This window comes from Takifugu flavidus, chromosome 1 (assembly GCF_003711565.1).
Source record: "Takifugu flavidus isolate HTHZ2018 chromosome 1, ASM371156v2, whole genome shotgun sequence".
Taxonomy (NCBI): Eukaryota; Metazoa; Chordata; class Actinopteri; order Tetraodontiformes; family Tetraodontidae; genus Takifugu; species Takifugu flavidus.
Window position 1 is genome coordinate 526,764 of NC_079520.1, and position 23,963 is coordinate 550,726.

At 48.8% G+C, this 23,963-nt stretch overlaps 1 protein-coding gene across 1 annotated transcript in view; it reads right to left on the reverse strand.

Moving 5' to 3' along the window:
- The window catches only part of ttn.2 (titin, tandem duplicate 2), a 160,376-nt gene that overhangs the window by 26,347 nt on the left and 110,066 nt on the right, over window positions 1-23,963 (reverse strand). Inside the window, 17 exon segments of the mRNA XM_057024964.1 lie at window positions 16-17,109; window positions 17,228-17,530; window positions 17,652-18,239; window positions 18,382-18,678; window positions 18,768-18,965; window positions 19,046-19,150; window positions 19,422-20,009; window positions 20,093-20,380; window positions 20,548-20,838; window positions 20,919-21,206; window positions 21,591-21,896; window positions 21,982-22,284; window positions 22,434-22,736; window positions 22,876-23,163; window positions 23,253-23,334; window positions 23,336-23,553; window positions 23,655-23,957. Of these exon segments, the coding sequence (XP_056880944.1) occupies window positions 16-17,109; window positions 17,228-17,530; window positions 17,652-18,239; window positions 18,382-18,678; window positions 18,768-18,965; window positions 19,046-19,150; window positions 19,422-20,009; window positions 20,093-20,380; window positions 20,548-20,838; window positions 20,919-21,206; window positions 21,591-21,896; window positions 21,982-22,284; window positions 22,434-22,736; window positions 22,876-23,163; window positions 23,253-23,334; window positions 23,336-23,553; window positions 23,655-23,957 (21,843 nt within the window).

The window sequence follows — 23,963 nt, forward strand, 5'->3', positions numbered from 1 at the left end:
TAGAAAATGAAGTACCTGTGATCTTGGTCCCCTCTTTAGTCTCAGCAGGAAGACCAGTTCCATACTCATTCTCGCCTGTCACTCTGAAGTAGTAGACTCCACCTTCTTGCAGGTTGGTCACTTTATATGTTAGTCTGTGGCACGTGTCAGTCAACCTGGTCCAACCTTTCTTGCTGGCTTCTCGAATATCAACAAGGTAGTTCTTGACGGCTCCGCCTCCCTCGTTGTCAGGAGTGTCCCATGTTACTGTGGCAGAAGACTTGGTCACGTCCTTGACCTCGACTCGTGCAGGAGCCCCAGGAGAGTCCAGAACTCTAACGTTGAGTGCCACGGAGGTGGTTCCAGCTACATTAGACAAAGTGACTGTGTATTTGCCAGAATCATCGCGATTGGCTTTCTCTAAGCTAATAGAGGTGAACGTGTCTGTGGTGTCAATGACAGCACGGACCCTCAGATCAACGTCAGGCTTGCTCCATGCAACAGTTGGGACCGGTTTACCCCGGAAAGGTACCGTCATTGTAAAGGAGCTACCATCTTTCACAATGAGAGTTTTCCTCATTTCATTACTTATCTCAAAAACTGGCTCCTCCTCTCTTTCTTTGGCAATCTGTTTATCTGACTCAGGACTTGGCTCACTGACGCCTATTTTATTAATGGATTTGACCACAAATACATACTCAGCACCAGCTGTCAGTTTAACCACTGTAAACTCTGTGTTCTTGGTATTTTGCACGGCAACAATCCATTCATCATCCAAGGTCTGTCTGTATTCCACTCTGTAGCCAGTCACAGGAGCACCACCATCAAACAGTGGCTTATTCCAAGACAAGGTCACCGTGGTCTTTGTAGAGTCAATAATTTTAGGCTTAGCGGGAGGTGAAGGCAGGAACTGTGGATCTTCAGCCTTGGTAAGTGGACATGGAACACTTGGTGCACTGAGGCCAGCAGAGTTCTCAGCGAACACTCTGTACTCGTACTCGCATCCCTCACGCAGATTAGAAGCTTTGACTCTGAGGTCATAAACAGGTTTCTTGTTGACGCGGCACCAGCGAAGCCCGGTCTTTTCTCGCTTTTCAATTACATAACCTGAGATACTACTGCCGCCATCAGACACTGGCCTTTCCCAGCAGATGGTCATCGCCTCACTGGTAACTGCAGTGACCTCGACACTGGTGGGAGGTGCAGGCACGGTGAAAGGATCCATGGCCTTTGTTGCTTCACTTTCCAGTGGCTCGCCATCTCCATATTTGTTGACACCCCTGACTCTGAATATGTACTCGTTTCCTTTGAGCAGCTTGGTGACTTTACACGTGGTTGCCTTCATGTCCCCATAGACAAGAGTCCAAGCAAGGCGACTGGTCTCACGCTTTTCCACAATATAATGCATTATTTCGGCACCGCCATTCTCTTGGGGAGGTCCCCAGGCCACTGTGCATTTCTCTGCAGTGAGGCCAGTCACAGACAATGGACCTGAGGGAGGTCCAGGTCTGTCCAGAACCTTGCAGTTGACAGCAACAGACCGGGTTCCCGCAACATTATGCAGCGTCAGGACATACTGGCCAGAGTCTCTCCTTATAGCATCTCTGACAATCAGTGTAGTGTTGAAGCTGGTAGATGTGATTTCACATCTAGCCTTGGCCTCAATCTCTTTCCCATCCTTAGACCATGACACAAGAGGCAGAGGGCGACCTGTGATTTCAGCATCAAGTCTTATCAAGTCTCCGGCCTTAATGACAACCAGCTGTCTCAGCTTATCTTCCAGAATAATTGTGGGTGGGTCAACATCATCCTTTACTGTGACAGGGCCAGTGCTTTCACAGGGGGCGCTCAAAAGCTCTGCGGAATTCTTGGCAATAACATGAAAGTCATATTGGACATCTTCTGTGAGGCCAGTTACGTCAAAGTAGGTATCCTGCAGGTTGGTGAAGTTACATTTCAGCCAACGGCCGTTGGGGAGTTCTTTTCGCTCCACAATGAATCCTGTAATCTTCACGCCACCATCGTACTGTGGTTTATCCCAGAAGAGGGACACAGAGGTCCTGGTGATGTTGGTCACTCTAAGATTACACGGGGGTTCGCAGGCGTCCCTGGCCGCCACAGCATCACTGGCCTTGGTGCACGGCCCAATACCAGCTATGTTTTCAGCATAGACTCTAAACTGATATAGTAGTCCTTCTTCAGTGCCCGTCATCTTAAATTGGTTCTCAGTCAGTAGGCCTCTGTTAACCTTGTGCCACAAGATGCTGTTTTGTTCCTTGCATTCAATGTGATAACCAGTAACTGGGCTTCCACCATCATCAGCAGGTCTGTTCCACAGCACAAGCATGCCGTACTTGCTGGCATGAGCAACGTGTAGAGCAGTTGGAGGGCCAGGAGGCTCAAAAGGATACTGAGCAACAACAGGAACAGAGTCTACTGCACTACTTTTGCCATAACGGTTCTCAGATGCAATACGAAACTGGTACTCCGTTCCCTGAGTGAGACGGCCGACTTTGATTGATGTCCTGGCGACTGTGGCTGAGACGATCTGCCATGTAGTTGTAGTAGTGTCTCTTTTCTCCACCACATAATTGTTGATCTGACATCCACCGTCATAGGTTGGAGGATCCCAAGAGAGACAGATGAAGTCTGCACTGACCTCGTCTATTTTAATGTTGCTGGGTGGACCAGGTTTATCCAAGATTATAACAGAGATAACAGCTGATTTGGTGCCAACTGAGTTAGTCAGTACAACTTCATACTTTCCTATGTCATCCTTGGTTGCATCTTTTATGACAATTTTGGAAGAGGACTTTGATGTAAGAACATTAACTCTAGTTGTCTGCTTAAGTATCTGGCCATCCTTTTTCCAGGATACCTCAGGCTGTGGTCTGCCTTTAAATGGAACATCAATCTTCAAGTCATCTCCTGCTTTCACACTGTATGTGTCAAACAACAGGTTGATGGTGGGCTCCACTGTGATGTCCTTCACTACCACAGGTGACATCAAAGGCTTGGCATCACTCTTGCCCTTATCATTGACAGCAATCACCCTGAAGGCATATTCCTCTCCAGTGGTAAGACCATCAACTGTGGCTTCCAGTGCTTTGACTTCACAGCATACAGCCCATTTGTCATCTCCTTTGGGCTGCATCTCCACAATATAGTTTGTAATTTTGCTACCACCATCATTTTCAGGTTTCTCCCAGGAAAGCGTAACGGTGTGACGTGTCACATCAACAAGCGAGACCTTACCTGGTGGCAGTGGAGGCTCAGAGACCTTGACCTGATCCGTGGAAGCAGGCAGACCAACGCCAAGCTCGTTTACAGCCAACACACGGAAGTAATAGCGTTCCCCTTGCTGTAGGTCAGAAATGATATAAGAGTTCCTCACACAGTTGGTGCAAACACTGGTGAAGGCCATCCTCTTCTGCTCTCTCTTCTCCACAATGTAGTGTGATATTTTAGCTCCGCCATCAATGAGAGGAGGTTCCCAGCAGAGGGAAACAGAATTTTGCTTTATATCCTTGACCTCCAAGTTGGTCGGAGCGCTAGGGGAATCGAGAACTCTGACATTGACAAAAGCTGATTTAGAGCCACTGAGGTTTTCAAGGGTAACCACATATTTGCCAGTGTCAAATCTATCAACATTATCAATCACAAGCATTGTGAAAGAGCTCGTAACGTCAATTTGGGCACGCTCGTTCAGCGCGCCATCAGCCTTGGACCACTTGACCTCTGGCTCAGGTTTTCCTCTGATTGTCACAAACAGGCGTAAAGTGGCAGAGGCACGAACGTTAACGATCTTCCTTAGATCAGCATCCAGTTCAATTTCAGGGGCTTCCAGCTTTTCTGCAGCAATAACAGAGCCTGGTAGGTCCACGTGTTCCCCAAGACCTTCAGAGTTAACAGCACAGATCCTAAAGTTATACTCTGCATTCTCTTTCAGCTTCCTTACGGTGTAATGAGTAGCCTGGACACCAGTGGGTGGGGTACAAGTGAGCCACTCATCATCTGCTGTCTCCTTCCTCTCAACAATATATCCACTAATGTTTGCACCACCATCATATATGGGCCTTGACCAGGACAACGAGACAGTCGTGCTTGAGTGGTCAGTGACTTTTGGGTTATTTGGAGGTCCTGGTGGATAAACAGCATCACAGGCCTTAATATATTCTGATGGTGCACTGGATTTTCCAATGCCAGCAGCATTTTCTGCAGAAACCTTGAATTCATAAGAGTGACCTTCTGTGAGACCAGTGACCCTAAATCTCAGGTCACTGAGCCTCTTCTTGTTGCACTTAGTCCATCTAACACCATCCTTATCACGTTTCTCAAGAACATATCCTTCGATGTCAGCCCCTCCATTATCCTCTGGTCTCTCCCAGGTAAGAACTATGGAGTCTCTAGTGATAGCACCAGCCTCTGGCGTTGAGGGAGCACTTGGGGTAGTGAAGGGATTGCGAGCAATAACAGGTTCAGACTCCAAGGGCTCGCCAACTCCATATTTATTGACCGCAGTCACCCTAAAAATGTACTCATTGCCAGGTAGAAGTTTTGTAATTTTGTAACTAATGGCTTGGATCTTGGGCTCCACCACGGTCCATGATAAACGACTCGTCTCTCTCTTCTCAATGATGTAGTGAGAGATGCTGGCTCCACCGTCATGGGAGGGGTGGTTCCAGTGTAGATAGCATTTCTCAGCTGTGACACCTTTAACCTCTAGAGGGCCATCTGGAGGTCCAGGCCTATCAAGAACTTTAACAGTAACTGGGACCATTTTGACTCCACCCACATTTACCAGTTTAAGGGAAAAGTGGCCCCCATCCACTCTGATGCAGTCCTTGACTGTCAGAATTGTATGTGTCATTGTAGTCTTAACCTCCATTCTTGGTGTGGCTTTGTCAACTTCCTTTCCATCCTTTAACCAAATGACTTCTGGGAGAGGCTTGCCAGTGTAGTCCGCATCGATGACAAAAGTCTCACCAGCACGAACAACAGTAAGGTCCTTAAATTTAGAATCCATGGTGGCTTCTGGAGCCTCAATTTCATCTTTAGCCGTAATTTGTCCAGTGCTCTCAGAAGGACGGCTAGAAATGCCAGCAGCATTGCGGGCAATGACTCGGAACTCATAAACACAGTCCTCAGTTAGGCCGGTGATTGTAAACTGAGTCTCAATAATGTTGGTAAAGCTTGCCTTCATCCAGCGGGTGTCTGGGTGCTTCTTCCTTTCAATGACATAGCCAGTAATTGCACTACCTCCATCATACTGAGGCCTAGTCCACTGGAGTGTCACGTGGTTTCTGGTTATTTCAATAGCCTCAGGTGTACCTGGTGGGTCACATGGATCCCTGGCTACTGCGCTCTCAGAGACTTTGCTAGCTTCACTGAGTCCAGCCATGTTTTCAGCATAAACTCTGAATTCGTACTCAATACCTTCTTCAAGCTCTGTAGTCTTAAAATGAGAATCTGGGATTAAAAGCTTATTAAGTTTTGTCCATAACAGGCTGTTTTTCTCTTTCCTCTCTATGTGATATCCCAGAATGGCGCTGCCACCATTATTGATGGGAGCCTTCCATTCAACCACCATGGTGTCTTTAGTTGCGGCAGCAATAACTGGTGTTCCTGGTGCAACAGGCTCAGTGAATGGATACTGAGCAACAACAGCTGGAGAGACAATAGTTGGACTCTTTCCATAACGGTTCTCAGCAGCCACTCTGAACTGATACTCAATTCCAGTCTTTAGCTTCGAGACTTTGATGGTTGTCCTAGCAATAGTGGCAGATACAATTTGCCAAGCAGTGGTCGTCGTGTCTCTCTTCTCCACAATGTAATTGTTGATCTGACAGCCACCAGTGTACGCTGGTGGTTCCCAGGATAGAGTAACATAATTAGAACTAACTTCCTCGATCTTCACCGGTCCAGTGGGTGGGCCAGGCTTATCAAGAATGATAACGGTAATCTCTTCCGTGACGGCACCAACACTGTTTGTAGCTGTAATGGCGTATTTACCAGAGTCATCCTTATTTGCATCCTTAATACAAAGCTTAGTAGATGATTGTGTAGTAGATACATTCAATCTGGTTGTTTCTTTGAGCGGCTGTCCATCTTTCTTCCATTCAACCTTTGGAGCAGGGCATCCAATCACTGGAATATCAATTTTCAGATTTTCACCATTTTGTACACTGTAAGTACTGAATGGCAGCTTGAACGTAGGCTTGATCGTTGTGTCTTTGGCAGTGACGGGAGCAGCAAGAGACCTTGGGTCACTCTTTCCTTTCTCATTGAACGCTGACACTCTAAACATGTACTCGCGTCCTGCACTGAGACCTGTGATCGTGCCCTCACAAGTCTTGGTTGTGGTCGCTACTGTCCACTCCTCTGAGCCGGCAGGCTGCATTTCAATGTAGTATCCAATAATCCGGCTTCCTCCATCATAGTCTGGCTTTTCCCAAGAGAGCGAAACGGTGGTTTTAGTCACATTAGTTAGAGTGACCTTACCTACTGGCAGAGGAGGTTCAGAGGTCTTAACTGAATCTTCTGTCTCGGCTGCCTCTCCAACACCAAACTCATTTTCTGCTAAGACTCTGAAATAATACAGAGTACCTTCATTGAGGCCAGTGATTCTATAGCTCGTCTTTGTACATTTGTTGTCTACATTAGAGTAAACCTTCCGCGTTGATTCGCGCTTCTCAACCAGATAATTCTTTATTCTTGCACCCCCATCAATCAGAGGTGGCTCCCAGGTCAGAGTGACACTTTCTCTCTTGATGTCTTTCACTGTGAGATTTGCTGGGGCCCCCGGCGTATCCAGAACCTTGACAGAGACGAAGGCTGATTTGGTGCCAGCGCTGTTTTCTAAGTTGAGGACGTATTTTCCTGCATCATACTTGTCACAGATATCAACTGACAGCTGTGAATAATCTTCGCCAGTGTTTATTTGAACTTTACCAGGCAGTTCTCCATCTTCTTTGGCCCAGCTGATCTCAGGAGTTGGGCGTCCTTTGAATGGTATGCAGATTCTCATTGAGCCACCTGCGCGCACAACTATTCCCTTTCTAAGCTCTGAATCAAGAATTACTTCTGGTGGCTCAATTTTGTCTATGGGCTTCACGACTCCTGGGACATCAGTGGGCTCCCCGACACCTAACTTATTGATGGCACAGATGCGCACTTTGTATTCTTGGTGCTCCGTAAGCTTGGTAACAGTAAACTTTGTAGCATTGACGCCACTTGGTGGGGTACATATGACCCACTCCTCCTCGTCAGCTTTGGTGATTTCCACAGCATATCCTTGAATCTCACACCCGCCATCGTATATCGGTCGGTGCCAGGAGAAACTAATGGAGTCCTTTGTTGTGTCCGTCACCTGGGCATTAGTGGGGCAACCAGGTTTGAAGGTGGGGTCACAGGCTTTGAGGTAAGGGGTTTCTGGACTTGGTGAGCCAACGCCTGCTACATTCTCAGCAGATACTCTGAACTCATATTCGTGGTCCTCTGTCAGTCCAGTAACTCTAAAGCGCAGGTCTGTGACTCTACGCTTATTACACTTGGTCCATCTGACACCAGCTCTGTCTCTCTTTTCAATAATGTAACCAACAATTTCACTTCCTCCAGTAGTCTCAGGGCGATCCCAACAAACAGTCATAGAGTCCCTGGTAATGTTGGTAATCTCCAGCTCCTGAGGTGGGCCGGGAGGAACAAAGGGATTTCTCATAATAACTGGCATTGATTCAAGGGGTTCGCCAACACCAAATTTGTTGACAGCCATTACTCTGAAGATGTACTCATTGCCCTTTAAAAGTTTGGTAACCTTTAACATGGTAGCGCCACAATCACTGGAGACAACAGTCCAAGCTAGACGGCTTGTTTCTCTCTTTTGAATTATATAATGAGAAACACCAGCACCTCCATCATGCCTTGGTGGCAGCCATGAGAGTGAACACTTCTCCTCTGTGACGTTGCTAACAGTAAGGGGTCCCTCTGAGGGTCCAGGTCGGTCTAGAACCTTCACGCTGAATGGCACAGACTTGGATCCAGCCACATTATTAAGAACCAGTGTGTACTGTCCTCCATCCACTCTAATTGCGTCCTTCACAACAAGTAAGGCCTTGAAATCTGTGTTTTTGATTTCTGCTCTGGCTGAATTTTCTACCTCCACATCTCCCTTAAACCACTGGGCAGTTGGGATGGGTTTTCCTTCAACAGAGGCCTCCAGGCTGAACGTCTCTCCAGCCTTAACGACAAGCGTTTGGTTGTACATGGCTTGTGTTTCATACTTAGGTGGGTCAACTTCATCCTTTGCTGTGATGGATCCAGTGCTCTCAGAGGGCTTGCTCACAGCACCAGCTGCATTCTTTGCAATTATTCTGAAATCATATTTACAGTCCTCAATCAATCCAGTAACTGTAAATTCGTGGTCTGTGATGTTTGTGAAACTAGCCTTCATCCATTTTCCTTCAGGTAAGTCGCGTTTTTCCACAACATAGCCAGTAATTAAGCTTCCACCATCATATTGTGGAGGGGTCCACCTTAACTTCACTGAATGCCTGGTGACAATCAAAGCCATAGGACAGCCAGGGGGGTCACATGGGTCCTGCGCAACATAAACTTCTGAAACTTTGCTGCATTTTCCAATACCAACGATATTCTCAGCATAGACCCTGTACTCGTACTCGATGCCTTCTTCAAGAGGAGTTGATTTAAAGCGGCAGTCTTGAATGAGCATCTTATTGATCTTTGTCCAGAGGATACTGTTCTTCTCTTTCCTCTCTAGATGATAGCCCAAGATAGCGCTGCCCCCATCAGAGGGGGGTTTGTGCCACTCCACCACCATGTAGTCTTTAGTGTATGCGGACACAAATGGTGTTCCTGGTGGGCCAGGCTCCTGGAAGGGATACTGTGCCAACAAAGGCTCTGAAACTATTGCATAACTCTTTCCATATCTGTTTTCAGCATAAATTCTAAACTGATACTCAGCACCTGTCTTCAGATTGCCAATTTTAAGTGTAGTTCGAGCCACTGTTGCAGACACAACTGTCCAGTTGGTCGTGGTGGTATCTCTTTTCTCCACAACATAGTTGGAAATTGGACAGCCACCCGTATAAGTAGGAGGCTCCCAACTGAGAGTGATGCTCTCAGCACTGATTTCATCCACCTTGACAGGGCCTGTAGGTGGCCCAGGTTTGTCCAGGATGATCACTTCAATAGTTGCATCTTTGGAACCCAGGGCATTGGAGATGTTGATATTGTACATACCTCCATCTTCTCTGGTGGCATCTTTTATAGTTAAAGTGGTTTGATGTGCTGAGTCGGTGACATTGACTCTTGTGGTTTGCTTAAGCACAGCTGCATCTTTAGTCCATGTGATGGTTGGTTTGGGATGACCAGCAATTGGGACCTCTACTTTGAGGTCATAACCAACTTGGACACTGTATGTGCTCACTTTTGGTCTAACAGAAGGCTGAATCACAAGGTCCTTCGCTACGACTAACTGGGCCAGTTGTCTGGGATCACTTTTGCCCTTGTCATTTACGGCAGCAACTCTGAACTGGTATTCCTCTCCCTTGAGCAGATTTGGGATCACTGTCTCGAGTGCCTTCACAGCAGCACACACTGTCCAAGCCTCACTGTCCTTGGGTGCGACTTCAACTTCGTAGTGACTGATTCTGCTGCCACCATCGTGGACAGGCTTCTCCCAGGCCAGACTTACAGTGGTATTACTAACATCCACAACAGTGACTTTACCAGGGGGTTGGGGCTTCTCCGATATTTTAATGGGCTCTACGGTTTTAGCTGGGAGGCCGACACCATATTCATTTTCAGCCAAGACTCTGAAGAAGAAAATTCCACCCTCTGGGAGAGGCTCAACTTTCCATGACATTCTGTTGCAAGTGGTAACAGGAGAGTACACTTTCCTGGTGCTTTCGCGTTTCTCAACAATGTAATGCTTAATCTTTGAGCCGCCGTCAAGATGTGGCGGTTCCCAGGTAAGAGTGACAGAATTCTTGGTAATCTCTTTGACTGTGAAGTTACTTGGGGGACTCGGCGAATCCAGAACCCTGACACTGATGAATGCCGCCTTGGTTCCACTTGCATTTTCTGCAGTTAGTGTATACTTTCCACTGTCGTATCTGTCAACATTCTCGATGACAAGCGAAGCGTAGCTGCCCGTAATGTCGATTTGGGCAGTCTCCTTAATCTCACCTTCAGCCTTGCCCCACTTGATCTCAGGTGCTGGGCGACCTCTTACAGGAACAAACAGCCTTAAAGTGCTTGCTGCTCTAATGTTTATCATCTTTCTCATATCGGCATCCAGCTCAAAATCAGGAGCCTCAAGCTTTTCCTCTGCAAGAATTTTTCCTGGAACATCAGCATGTTCTCCAACACCAACTTTGTTGATGGCACACACTCTGAATTGGTATTCGTGCTTCTCCAATAGTTTTGTCACTGTAAATTTCGTATCTGTGACTCCACTGGGAGGAGTACATGTAAACCACTCCTCTGAGGCCCCATCACAGGCCTCAACGATGTAACCCTGAATCTCACAGCCACCGTCATAGATAGGTTTGCCCCATATAAGGGTAACAGTTGACCTAGATTTGTCCAGTACCTTTGGATTGTTTGGTGGGCCTGCTTTGAAGATAGGATCCAGTGCTTTGTAGTAAACTGTTGGTTCACTAGGTTTGCCAACACCTGCAGCATTCTCAGCAGCAACTCTGAACTCATAACTGTGGTTTTCTAGAAGCCCCGATATTCTGAATCGCAGCTCACTCACTGTCCGCTTGTTGCACCGAGTCCATCTGACGCCATCTTTGTCACGCTTTTCTACAACGTACCCCTGAATGGGGTTGCCACCATCATTAACTGGTCTTTCCCAGGTCAGTACCATTGAATCTTTGGTGATTGTGGAGACTTCCACATCTCTTGGTGGGTGAGGAGTGACGAATGGATTTCTAGCAATCATGGGTTCAGACTCCAGAGGCTCACCGGTTCCATATTTATTTACTGGAATTACTCTGAAAATGTACTCATTACCAGGAAGAAGTTTTGTGATCTTTAGGTTTAGTGTCTGAACCTTTGGTTCGACTACAGTCCACACAAGACGACTGGTCTCTCTTCTCTCAACACTGTAATGGGAAACATCGCTACCTCCATCTTGTAAAGGTGGTTTCCAGGAAATTGAGCACTTTTCATTACTCACCCCATAAATGTTAATTGGCCCCTCGGGTGGGCCTGGTCTATCCAGGACTTTGACATTAATGGTGACGGATTTCTCGCCCCCGACATTCTTTACTAGCAAAGTGTACTGACCTCCATCAACACGGATAGCTTCCTTAACAACTATACAAGCCACAAAGTCTGTGTTTTTAATCTCGAGACGAGCTGCCTCAGTAATCTCTTGGCCCTCCTTTAGCCAGTGTACTGAGGGAAGAGGCTTACCACAAATAGCAGCTTCAAGTGTAAAGGTCTCTCCAGCGTTTACCACCACTGCCTGGGAGTACTTAGCTTCCAAGTCTATGGTAGGTGGCTCCACCTCATCCTTGGCAGTGATGGAGCCGGTAGAGTCAGAGGGCTGGCTGGATACACCTGCCGCATTCCTGGCGATGACACGGAACTCATAAATTTGATCTTCAATAAGTCCTGTGACATCAAATTCAGTTTTAAGGACGTTTGTGAAGCTCGCTTTCATCCAGCGACCATTTCCTTCCCTTTTCTCAACTGTATAGCCTGTGATCTTGATGCCACCGTCATAATCAGGTTTGCTCCATCTCAGTGTCACTTTGTTCCTCGTCACAATGACAGCCTCCGGTTTTCCAGGCCTTTCACAAGGATCTCTGGCCACCTGAATTTCACTGACTTTGCTGGCTTTGCTGAGGCCAACAATGTTCTCAGCATAAACCCTGAATTCATATTCAATACCCTCCTCTAAGCCAACAGCTTTAAATCTGGTATCTGGGATGAGTTGTTTGTTCTGTTTCACCCACAGAATGCTATTTCTTTCTTTGAGCTCCAAGTGGTAGCCCAAAATCTTGCTTCCACCGTCACTGCTTGGTTTTTCCCACACAACAACCATGGTCTCCTTGGTGGCAGATTGCACCACAACAGAACGTGGCGAGGTGGGGACTTCATATGGATACTGAGCAACGACAGTTTCAGACAGCAAGACCGAGGACTTGCCATATCTGTTCTCTGCAGCAATCCTAAACTGATATTCCAATCCAGTCTTTAGCCGGGCTGCCTTGATAGTGGTTCTGGCCACAGTGGCTGAAACAATTTGCCAGTTAGTGGTGGACGTGTCCCTTTTCTCAACAATGTAGTTGTTGATTGCACAGCCACCGTCATACTCCGGAGGGTTCCAAGACATGACCACACTATCAGCAGTGACCTCCTCCAGCTTGACTGGACCAGTTGGAGGACCAGGCTTATCTAAAACAACTACGCTGATGTCTGTAGATGCCTCTCCAGCAGTGTTTGTCAGTTTGATAGTGTACGTGCCAACATCATCTCTACAAGCCTCTCTTATAACCAGGAGAAGGTTTTTGTCCGTGGCTTCAGCATTAACTCTTATAGTCTCCTTGAGAACATTGCCATCTTTAAGCCACGTTGCTGTAGCTTTAGGACAGGCAACATAAGGTACATCTATCTTCAGATCATCTCCTGCCATCACACTGAAAGTGCTAAACATCAGCTTGAATGTTGGTGAAATGACCAGGTCTTTAGCAACCACAGGCATACTAAGAGCTCTTGGGTCACTGACGCCCTTTTCATTGCTGGCTGAAATTCTGAACATGTATTCTTCACCCTGCGTAAGGCCTGTTACTTCAACCTCGTTGGATTTAACCACCATCACCTGTGTCCATTTCTCACTGTCTTTCCTCTGCATCTCCACAATATAGCCTGTGATTCTGCTGCCACCATCGTGATCGGGTTTTTCCCAGGTTAGAGTGACACTAGTGCCACTAACTTTGAGAAGAGATACTTTGCCTGGTGGCAGAGGCCTCTCGGATACTTTAATTGGCTCACTGGTCTCAGCAGGGAGCCCAACACCATACTCATTCTCAGCCAAGATTCTGAACGAGTACATTTTTCCTTCCTCCAGCTCTCCAATTTTCCAGCTACACTTCGGGCAGTTGGCATTGACTGTAGAGTAGGCTTTTCTTATTGACTCTCGCTTTTCCACAATATAGTTACGAACCCTGGAACCACCATCAATTAGCGGGGGGTCCCAAACGAGGGAAACCGAATCTCTTGTGACTTCTTTGATCATCAGATTCTGAGGTGCTCCTGGAGTATCTAAAACCCTGACGTTGACAAAAGCCGACTTGCTTCCTGAGACATTCTCTACAGTCACGATGTATTTACCTCCATCAAATCTGTCAACATTGTCTATCTGAAGAGTAGTAAAGGAGGAAGTGGTTTCTATAGTGGCTCTGTCCAGGGATTCCCCATGCTCTCTTGACCATTTGATTTCAGGTGCTGGTCTGCCTTTGATAGGAACAAAGAGTCTGAGGGTGCTGCAGGCTCTGATGCAGACCACCTTACGCAATTCTGCTCCGAGTTCAATTTCTGGTGGAAGCAGTCTATCCTCGGCTTTGGGAGTCCCCGGCACAGCAGCAGGCTCTCCCACTCCTTCACAATTAGTGGCGCAGATGTTTATTTTGTACTCTTGGTTTTCCTTTAGGTTGGTGATGGTAAAGGAAGTAGCTGTCCATCCTTTCTTAGGGGTATGCACTGTCCACTCATCCTCCTCGGGTAAGCAGGTCTCCACTATGTAACCGGTGATTTCAGAACCACCGTCGTAAACGGGCTTGTTCCACGACAGCGTGATGGAAGATTTGGTAGTGTCCAGCACTCTGGGATTCCCTGGGGGTCCAGGCATAAAGATGGTATCTTCGGCTTTGTAGAACGGACTAGAGGGACTAGGCTGGCTAAGACCAGCGTTGTTTTCAGCAAACACTCTGAATTCATACTCATGTCCTGTCGTGAGACCGGAGGCTTTGAATCGTAAATCCGTTACAGATCTTTTGTTGCACTTCACCCACCGCAAGCCAGTTTTATCCCTTCTCTCAATCACATATGTATTTATTCTACTGCCTCCGTCGTGTTCGGGGCGCTCCCAGCACACAACCATGGAGTCTTTAGTAATAGTGGTGACTTCAGGCTGCCCTGGTGGATCGCTCGGGACATAGGGATTGGCACAGATGACAGGCTCAGACTCCACCGGTTCACCGACACCATATTTGTTAACAGCCATGACTCTAAAGATGTACTCATTGCCCTTCAAAAGCTTTGTGACCTTGAATCTATTGGCCTGGAGGTCTGTAGCTACATTTGTCCATGCTAACCTGCTCGTTTCCCGTTTTTGAATGATGAAGTACTCAATCTTAGCGCCACCGTCATGTGTTGGATGCAGCCAGTTAAGAACACATTTCTCAGCAGCGACATCAGTGATGGTAAGAGAGTCTGGGGGTCCAGGTCTGTCAAGTACCTTGACGTTGAATGTGAACTTTGCAAATCCACCAGGATTGCTGGCAGTCAGCGTAAAAGCACCTCCATCCCTCCTCAAGGAATCTTTGCTAACTAGAGCAGTATGGAAGTCTGATGTCTTAATCTCAATCTTGGCTGTATCCTCAAGTTCCTTCCCATCCTTGGTCCACACCAGAGAGGGGAGCGGTCTGCCGGTCACATTGGCCTCTAGCTTGAACACCTCTCCTGCCATGACAACAACACTGCTGCTATATGACGCGTCCACGTCAAGCCTGGGCTCTTCAATGTCATCTCTACAAGTGATGGCCTCTGAGGGCTGTGATGGAGCGCTAGCAGCACCAGCTGAGTTTCTAGCGGTCACACGGAATTCATAAGTTGCATCTTCTATCAGTCCGCTGACTGTATAAATGGTCTCGAGGATGTTGTTAAAATTAGCTTTCAGCCAGCGCCCACTGGGCATCTCTCTCCTCTCTACTGTGTATCCAGTGATGGAGAAGCCACCATCTCCCTCTGGTTTGGTCCATGACAAGGTGACTTCATGCCTGGTGATATTCAGTGCCACAGGTCTACCTGGTGGGTCGACTGGGTCCAAAGCGTAGACGGGTTCAGAGGGTTTGCTTGGTTTGCTCAAGCCTGCTAAGTTTTCCGCAATAACACGGTATTCATAAGCAATTCCATCCACAAGGCCAGTTGATTTAAAGATATTTCCAACCACAAAACCTTTGCTGACCCGCTGCCACATAATGCTGTTTCTCTCTTTTCTGTCCACGTGATATCCCAGGATGGTGCTGCCTCCATCCGAGGATGGTTCATTCCAAGTCACGACCATTGAATCTCTGTTGAAAGACGTGACAAATGGAGTTCCGGGCTGGCTGGGCACATCAAAGGGATAGGCAGCGACCACGGGTTCGGAGACGATGCTCGGCCCAACGCCATACCTGTTTTGGGCCTTAACTCGGAACTGGTATTGGATGCCAGTGGTGAGGCGTGCGGCCTTGAATGTCGTGCGGATGACGGTGGCCGCCAATTCAACCCAGGAAGTACCAGTGGTCTCCCGCATCTCAACAATATAATTATTGATAGGAACACCGCCATCGTTCTCCGGTGCCTCCCAGGAGATCAGGACGTAATCACATGACACTTCTTCCAAATTAACAGGACCAGTGGGAGGGCCTGGGATGTCATGGACAAGGACCGTGATTATTTCGGTCACTGTACCCAACAGGTTCTTCCCAGTCATAGAATATTGGCCCCCGTCACTTCTCCTGATCTCATTAATATTAAGAATAGTCGATGTGTGTGTGGTTTCAGTGTTGATTCTTTGCGTTTCCTTTAGCCCAGCGTCTCCCTTTTTCCAGGAAACAACAGGACGCGGTTTTCCAAGCACTGGAATTTCCACCTTGACCCGGTCCCCGGCCTTGGCAATGACGGTGTTCTGATAGACGCCACGCAAGTCAAAGGAAGGAGCAGACGTCTGCTCCCGGATGACTGCTGGCCTACTCTCGCGTGGGTCGCTCCGACCTGATGCATTGACTGCCATGATGCGGAAGGTGTATTCTGCCCCCTCCGTTAGGTCTGTGACCGTGTACTCCAGACTCTTGATGGTACCCATGTGAACCCACTGGTCGGTGCCCATCTTCTGGGCCTCAATCACATATCCAGAAATCAGACTGCCACCGTCATGCAAAGGCTTTGCCCACGCCAGGCTGGCACTGTCTGCAGTTACATCCGTGACGTACAAGTTCTCCGGTGGACACGGGGCCTGAGATGCTCTGATTGGTTCTGGAGTTTCAGCTGGCTCACCGATGCCAAGGTCGTTCTCGGCAGTGATGCGGAAGTAGTAGTAAGCTCCCTCCTCAAGGTCAGAAAACTTGAACGAACACTTCTGCCACGCGGTGCTAATCACCGTGTAGGCCTTTTTGGTGGCTTCTCTCTTTTCAATGATGTAGTTGCGGATCTTAGAACCACCATCAATAATGGGAATTTCCCACTGAAGTGTAACGCTATTCTTGGTAATTTCCCTCGGTTTGAGGTTAACGGGGGGTCCTGGTGTGTCCAGAACTTTAACATTAATGAAACCAGTTTTCTTTCCAGCAACGTTCTCCAGACAGAGGTGGTATTTTCCAGCATCATATCTGGTGCAGTCGGGAATGACAAGCAAAGTGTACGACTCCGTGGTGTCGATGTGTGCACGTGTTTTCAGGTTGGTATCCGCTTTGCTCCAGGTCACTTCGGGAACAGGGCGACCCTTGATTGAAATGAACAGGCGAATTGAAGCACGGGCCCGAACGACCAGGGTTCTCCTGAGTTCAGCATCCAGCTCAAAATCTGGAGCTGTCTCTTGGTCCACCAGTTCAGTCACCTTTTCCACCTCTGCAGGCTCCCCAACTCCCTCGGAGTTTACAGCAGAGACTCTGAAGTGGTATTTCCCTCCCTTTTGAAGTTTGCTAATGACATATTCTGTAGCTTTGAGTGGGAACTGTGTCTCCGTCTCCCAGTCATCGTGCCCTTCTTTCTTGTATTCAACAATATAGCCCTCAACGTTGAGACCACCATCGTAGTGGGGTCGACCCCAGGCAAAGGTGGCTGTGGTCTTGGTGGTGTCTGAAATTCTGGGGTTAGATGGAGGACCAGGTGGATCTGATAAAGGAGAAAAAAGGAGTCAGTTAAAGTTAGGGAATGATTTTAAAAATACGGTGGAAGTCTTTCTGAATAATGATTACTCCAAACTTTACGTGAGAAGTCTACTTCTACTTACAAACGATGTCCTTTGTCATTACAGGCTGTGACGGCGCACTCGGCTCCCCGAATCCAGCTTTGTTCTCAGCCGTGACTCTGAACTCATACTCCACCCCCTCACTGAGGCCTTGCACCTTGAAGCGCAGGTCAGGGATGGTTCTCTTGCTGGCTCGGACCCATCTCATGCCCCGTTTCTCTTTCCTTTCCACACAATATCCTCTGATGTCGCTCCCTCCATCCTGTGCCGGTCTTTTCCATGAAATGGTGACAGCGTTGCGACTGACGTTATCAACGTCCGGGGTAGAAGGTGGACCTGGCGGACCTGATGAAAGGAATCGTGAGACAAAGGTTTGTTTAGAGGACTTGTTTGGGGGGGGAGTGAATTCATACTGTCCATTGCACTTAAATGATTTGAATTTCTTAATACACAGACAGAAACTTACGGAAGCTGTCAGTCATCTTTACTGGTCCAGACTGGCTGAAGTCTCCGGTGCCATACTGGTTGACAGCGGCCGCTCTGAAGATGTACTCATTGCCCTTGATCAAGCCGCTCGCTACGTGCCTGCAGTCCACGATGTTCTCTGCTAGTTTGGTCCACTGCAAGCGGCTCGTCTCTCTCTTCTCAAGGAGGTAGGACTTAATCGAGCAGCCTCCATCCTCCTCTGGGGGAAGCCAGGTCAACGTGCACTTCTCTGCAGAAATGTTGCTGACTTCAATGGGGCCTGGAGGTCCAGGCACATCCAGGACCTTCACTTTGACATGTTCCTCCTTGATGCCAAAGGGGTTGCTGGCGGTGATGGTGTACTCCCCGGTGTTTTTGCGGCTTGCGTACTTGATGGCTAATGTGGAGGAGGTGGGGGTGGTGGTGATGCTGATGGTGTCGGAGCTCTTCAGCTCACGGCCTCCCTTTGACCAGACAGAGCTCGGAGGAGGCTTGCCTACAATTTTGGAGGCTGAAATCACAATGGTGTCTCCAGCCATAACTCTAACGCCGTCCTTCATTTCTTCATCAATAGTGATTGTTGGGGGCTCTGTGGGGGGGCAAAGACAAGTTTCAGGACCTAAAACACATTCAACTAAACCCTTCTTCACAAATCTGCTGAGTTTTAACGCTTCACCCACATGTCCTCATTACTTTTTAACCGCTACTACAATAGATTTTTATTGGCATACCATACTCATCCTTGCAGGTCAGAAGCTCGGTTGACTCAGAAGGAACACCTACAGCACCAGCAGAATTCCTCGCCCTGACCCTGAACTGGTACTGAGAACCCTCCTTCAGGTCCGTGACGGTGTAGGCGCAGCCCTGGATGTTGACGTGATTGGCCTTCATCCAGGTCTTGCCACCAGCTTCCATCTTCTCCACCATGTAACCAGTGAGCTTGTGACCACCATCATATTTGGGAGGGGTCCACATCAGAGTAACTGTGTTCCTGGTTACATTAATGACGTCAGGCTTGCCAGGTGGATCTAAAGAGGATCATGAAAATATGTTGAAATAAACAGAAGCTTTAGAACCCTCTCAGTTTTAAAAACATGCCTGTGATCTGCCAACCTACCGATGGGGTCCAGGGCCACCACAGCCTCGGTGACTCTGCTAGCCTTTCCCAGGCCTGCCATGTTCATGGCAAGGACTCTAAACTCGTACTCCAACCCTTCCACCAGGCCAGTGACTCTGCACTCCTTTACCCTCAGAGGGGTCTTACTCGCTCTTTTCCACATCAAACTGTTTCTTTCTTTAAACTCCACGTGATATCCTGAGAGACCCAAAAAGTCACATCCAGTCAACCAGCCCATGTTTGTTGGATACCGACAACGATGCCAGCGGCTGCATTACCTGTAATCGGGGAGCCCCCGGTGTCCTTTGGATCGTCCCAAGTCAGAATAGCTGATTCATGGCGGATGCTTACAATGTCTGGAGGTGCAGGTGCCCCGGGTACGTCTGGAAGAGACGGACGCGCGAGCGGTTCAGGAGAGAAAGTACCCGTGCAACATCAAAGACCTTTTGGTCGACCTGTTCTAAAACGCCATCATCAAACACAGCTTTCTTCATAGTTCCTGCTCAAATTCTTGGTTAAGGTTTCAGGGGAACTGTGTGTTTGGCTGTACTAGAAATTCATTGCAAGAAATAAAATGTAAATTTGGATTTCCAGTGTCTCGTATCAGTGTACGTGTATCTATGGATCAAAGGTTGTTTCCCGGGCGTTACTCACTGAACGGGTGTTGGGCGATAACTGGGTCCGATCGCAGGTGCTCTCCCACGCCATACTTGTTCTCAGCAAACACTCTGAAGATGTACTCCTTCCCTTCCTGAAGTCGGATCACCCTCATGCTGGTCTTCTGGATCGCAGAGGCGACTGTTGCCCATTTGTTGTCTGTAGTTCTTCTTTTCTCCACAATGTAGTTGGACACCTCAGCACCGCCGTCATCTTTGGGCGGCCCCCATTCCAGGGTGATCCCATCTGCGGTGATCTCATCAAACTGGATGGGTCCGGTACAGATGCCGGGCTTGCCGACCACCTTGAGGGTGAACTTGCAGTCCTTGGAGCCGGCGCTGTTCTTCACGTTGATGGTGTATGTGTCTGCATCTCCTCTCTGGCAGTCTCTGACCAGCAGCGTGGTGATACCCGGAGACGCTTCCACACACATGCGACCGGTGTCTCCCAGCATGGTGTCACCCTTCTTCCAGAGGGCAGTGGGGTGGGGCACACCCGTCACCGGGATATTAATGCGTGTGGTGCTGCCCTCCTTCACAATGTAGCAGTTGTCATGGAGGTCACTGAGGTTGCAGTCAGGTAAAACTAAAAGCAAAGAACAGTTCTTGTGAATGGATATTGGCCCCCAGAGGAGCCGACAGGACGGTCGAGTCAGAAGGATTTCTCACCAAACTGGTCCTTGGCCACGACTGTGAGCTCAGAGGGCGGCCCCTCCCCAGACTCGTTGAGGGCCTTCACTCTGAACGTGTACTCCTTGCCCTCCGTCAGCTCACTAATGGTGTGTGAGGCCTCCTTGCCCTTGTGGATCTGCCTCCACTTGTCCTCGCCTTCGCTCAGCTCCAGGACATACGCAGTAATGTAGCTTCCTCCGTCACTAATGGGCTTCCTCCAGGAAAGACTGATCGAGCTCTTGGTGGTCTTTAGTGCTTTGAATTCTGTCACTGGCCCAGGTTGCTCTGAAGGAGGAGGGGGCGTTAGAACTATCTCTGCTCTGTAGATAAGGTTCATGGCGTTTTGGTGGCAAAAAAATCAGGTGTGTAATATATTTCTGCCTCACTTAATATCACCTAATTACAAAGTGCCAGTGGCTTTTATTTTTAAAACTAGGTGTGTAGCTGAGTACCTGAAGCTCGGACGCTGCCAGGGGTCTCACATCCCTCCCCGATGCCGTAGTTGTTCTCCGCCAGCACTCGGAAGCAGTAGGCCTGTCCTGCTTCCAGGTTGGTGATCCGGAATGATGTTTTGGGGCACTCTGCTGACACGCAGGTCCAGGCTTTCCTCTCAGCCAGACGTTTCTCTACGACGTAGCTTTTGACTGGGCTGCCGCCATCTATCAGCGGGGGGTCCCAGGTGATCCAGGCGTAGCTTCTGGTCGTCTCCTTCACAGTCAGGTTTACAGGAGGTCCAGGAGAATCTGCAAGAGATCCAATCCATCATTGAACGCGTCATAAGTCAGTGAAAGCTTGATCTTAGGCCAAAGCTTCCTTTTCTTACCAAGGACCTTGACAACAATGGTGTAGCTCTTGGAGCCGCTGCTGTTCTCTAGTGTCAGCACATATTTGCCAGCATCATATCTGTTGACCTCCTCAAGCATCAGGAAGGTGTCCCACTCTGATGTATTGATCATCAAGCCCTGCCGTTCCTTCAGGTTGGAGTTCACTTTGGTCCACGTGACCTTTGGGGCGGGGCGGCCCCTCACTGGAACATAGATCCTCATGGTGACTCCAGCACGGAGAACCAAAGCTTTCCTCAAGTCGGCGTCCAACTCAGCTTCAGGAGGGACTGGAAACCGGACAAATATCAGACATTAAATGATTCACTCGTTTAGCACTCATGTTTGCTCAGGTTTCATACATTTGATTCTCAGATCATTCTGTTTGACATCATAACTGATAATAAAGGCTTTTAACGAGCATCGGGGTCCCGAAGGTGATACATGAGCAGCAGTTCCTGCTTTGGCCTTTTGGCCTTTGCTGTTTCTGGCTATTACTGGTATTTAAAGGCACATCTATATTTTCTACATCTGAGCCGTTTTACTCTCTGGTTACGTGGCTAAATATCATGGCCAGGAGGCTTTCTGGGACCAGTCATTGGGAGAAGATGAACCCGGGCTCATTTTCTATCATGCACCCTGGTCAACATGAGGACCTTCAGCTAAAGGCTTACGCAGGATGTCTTTAGGCGTGTGGTTCCCAGGGACGTCACTGGGCTCACTGAAGCCGATTTTGTTGAGTGCCGAGACTCTGAACTGGTACTCAGTATTGTCCATCAAGCTCGTCACCAGAAATTTGGTGGCCTGGAGTTTCTTTGGGACGTTGCACTTGGTCCAGTCTTCTGCTTCGGCTCGCTTGCATTCCACCAGGTAGCCAATGATCTCGCAGCCGCCATCGTACGCTGGCTTGGTCCAGCTAAGGCTAATGGAGGACTTGGTGGAGTCCACGACTTTAGGGAAGGCAGGTGGCCCGGGAGGATCTGCAGAATTTATGCAGCGATGATTATAAAGTGCAACATAAGATGGAGCGGTTGTGCGAGGCTTGGACAATAACGGCATGCTTACAGACGGGGTCGACAGCCAGCGCAGCACTGGACGCGTCGCTGGGTTTGCCCAGACCAGCCTTGTTGATGGCAATGACTCTGAACTCGTACTCAGAGCCCTCGGTCAGCTGAGATGCTTTCAGTGTCCTGTCGATGACGGGCCGGCGGTTCACTTTGGCCCAGGTCAGCTCAGTGGCCTCCCGTTTCTCCAACATGTATCCCAGGATGGGGGCTCTGCCATCGTTAGCTGGGGCCTTCCAGCTCACCGTCATGGAGTCCTTTGTGATGTTTGTGATGACGGGAGGTTCACAAGGTCCGGGAACATCTGGAACAAGAAATCAGCCATCTTGTTTAGAATAGAGAACAGCTACGACTGATTAATCAGGAACTGATATTTTAAAGCCAAAGACTAAAGAATGTCGATTCATCGGGTGAAATGAAACATCCGAGCTGGTCCGGCGGCCCTGCACCCACCGTAGGGGTTCTTGACTGTGACGGGCTCGGTCATGACCGGGTCGCCCACGCCGTACTGGTTCTCAGCGCTGACTCTGAACTGATACTCGTGTCCTTCGATGAGTTTCTCCACGGAGCAGTCAGTGATGTGACCGTGAATGTTGGAGGTGACCAGCGCCCAGTTGGCCCTGCTCGTCTCTCGCTTCTCTATGATGTAGTTGGTGATCTCCGAGCCACCATCTGCCAGCGGCGGCTCCCATCGCAGTTTCACACGGTCAGAAAACACCTTGGTGGTTTTCACCGAGGCCGGAGGTCCGGGTTTGTCTGCAGGGAAAATGGTGGATGAGTAATAACGGGGTAAAAAGGTGACCAGAAGAAAATATACTTCATCCTTGATGTTCACATGACAAATGATGCATAATTCTATCTATAAAACCAGTAAATGAATGAAAGGAGAACTTACCAAGCACCTTGACCTTGATGGTGGCGTACTTGCTGCCATTGATGTTCTCAGCCGTGATGGTGTAATCTCCAGACTCCTTCCTGGTGACAGAGTAGAGCTCGAGCAGGTGGACGTGCTTCTTCTGGGCCATCTTCATTCCTTCAGCGAGCAACAGAGGGACGCCGTCTCTCTTCCAGCTCACTTTAGGGAGAGGCTTGCCAAACACCTCAGCATCCAGGAACACGTTTTCACCAGCTTTCACTACAATCAGGTTCTTCATGTTGATGCCGAGCTCCACACGAGGAGGAACTGGACAAGGTGGAGATGAGAAGAGAGAAATCCAGGACTCAATATCAAGAAATGATGGTGCGACAGACTGTGGAGCATGTGGGGTGTACCATTCTCTGCAATGACGGGGATCGGGTCCGACAGCTCGGAGGCAACGCTGGTGTTGACGGCCGTCTTGGCAATGACTCTGAAACTGGTACTGCTGGCCCTCCTCCAGGCCGTGGACCACATAGCTCTCCGTCTGTATGTCCATGCAGTTGGCGTTGCAGCGTGTCCACTTCTCCTCTGGCAGTTTGGTGTATTCCATGTAGTAGCCAATCAGCTTGCTGCCACCGTCGTGCTTGGGACGACTCCAGACCAGCGAGACCGAGTTCTTTGTGACGTCCATAGGTTCCGGTTTACCTGGTGGGTCTGAACGGAAACAGAGATATTTAAAACTTGGCCTTGCTCCCAGCCTGCTTCTGTGGCCATGTTCTGTGGTGCTGGAGGTAAACTGAAGGAGCTCAACTCACCAACAGCGGTTCGAGCAGTGATGAAGTCGGTCTGTTTGCACGGTTTGCCCTGCCCTGCCTGGTTGAGTGCTGACACCCTGAAGGTGTACTCCAGACCCTCCATCAGGCCGGAGCAGGTGTACTGTGTGGCTTTGACTACAGACTCATTGGCCCGAACCCACAGGAGACTGTTCCTCTCCTTCTTCTCAATACAGTATCCAGTGATGGGGGATCCACCGTCACTGGTTGGACGCTCCCATGACAGAATAACAAAGTCCTTGTTGATCTTATTGATCTGGAGGTTCAGAGGCTCGCTGGGAGGATCTTTGG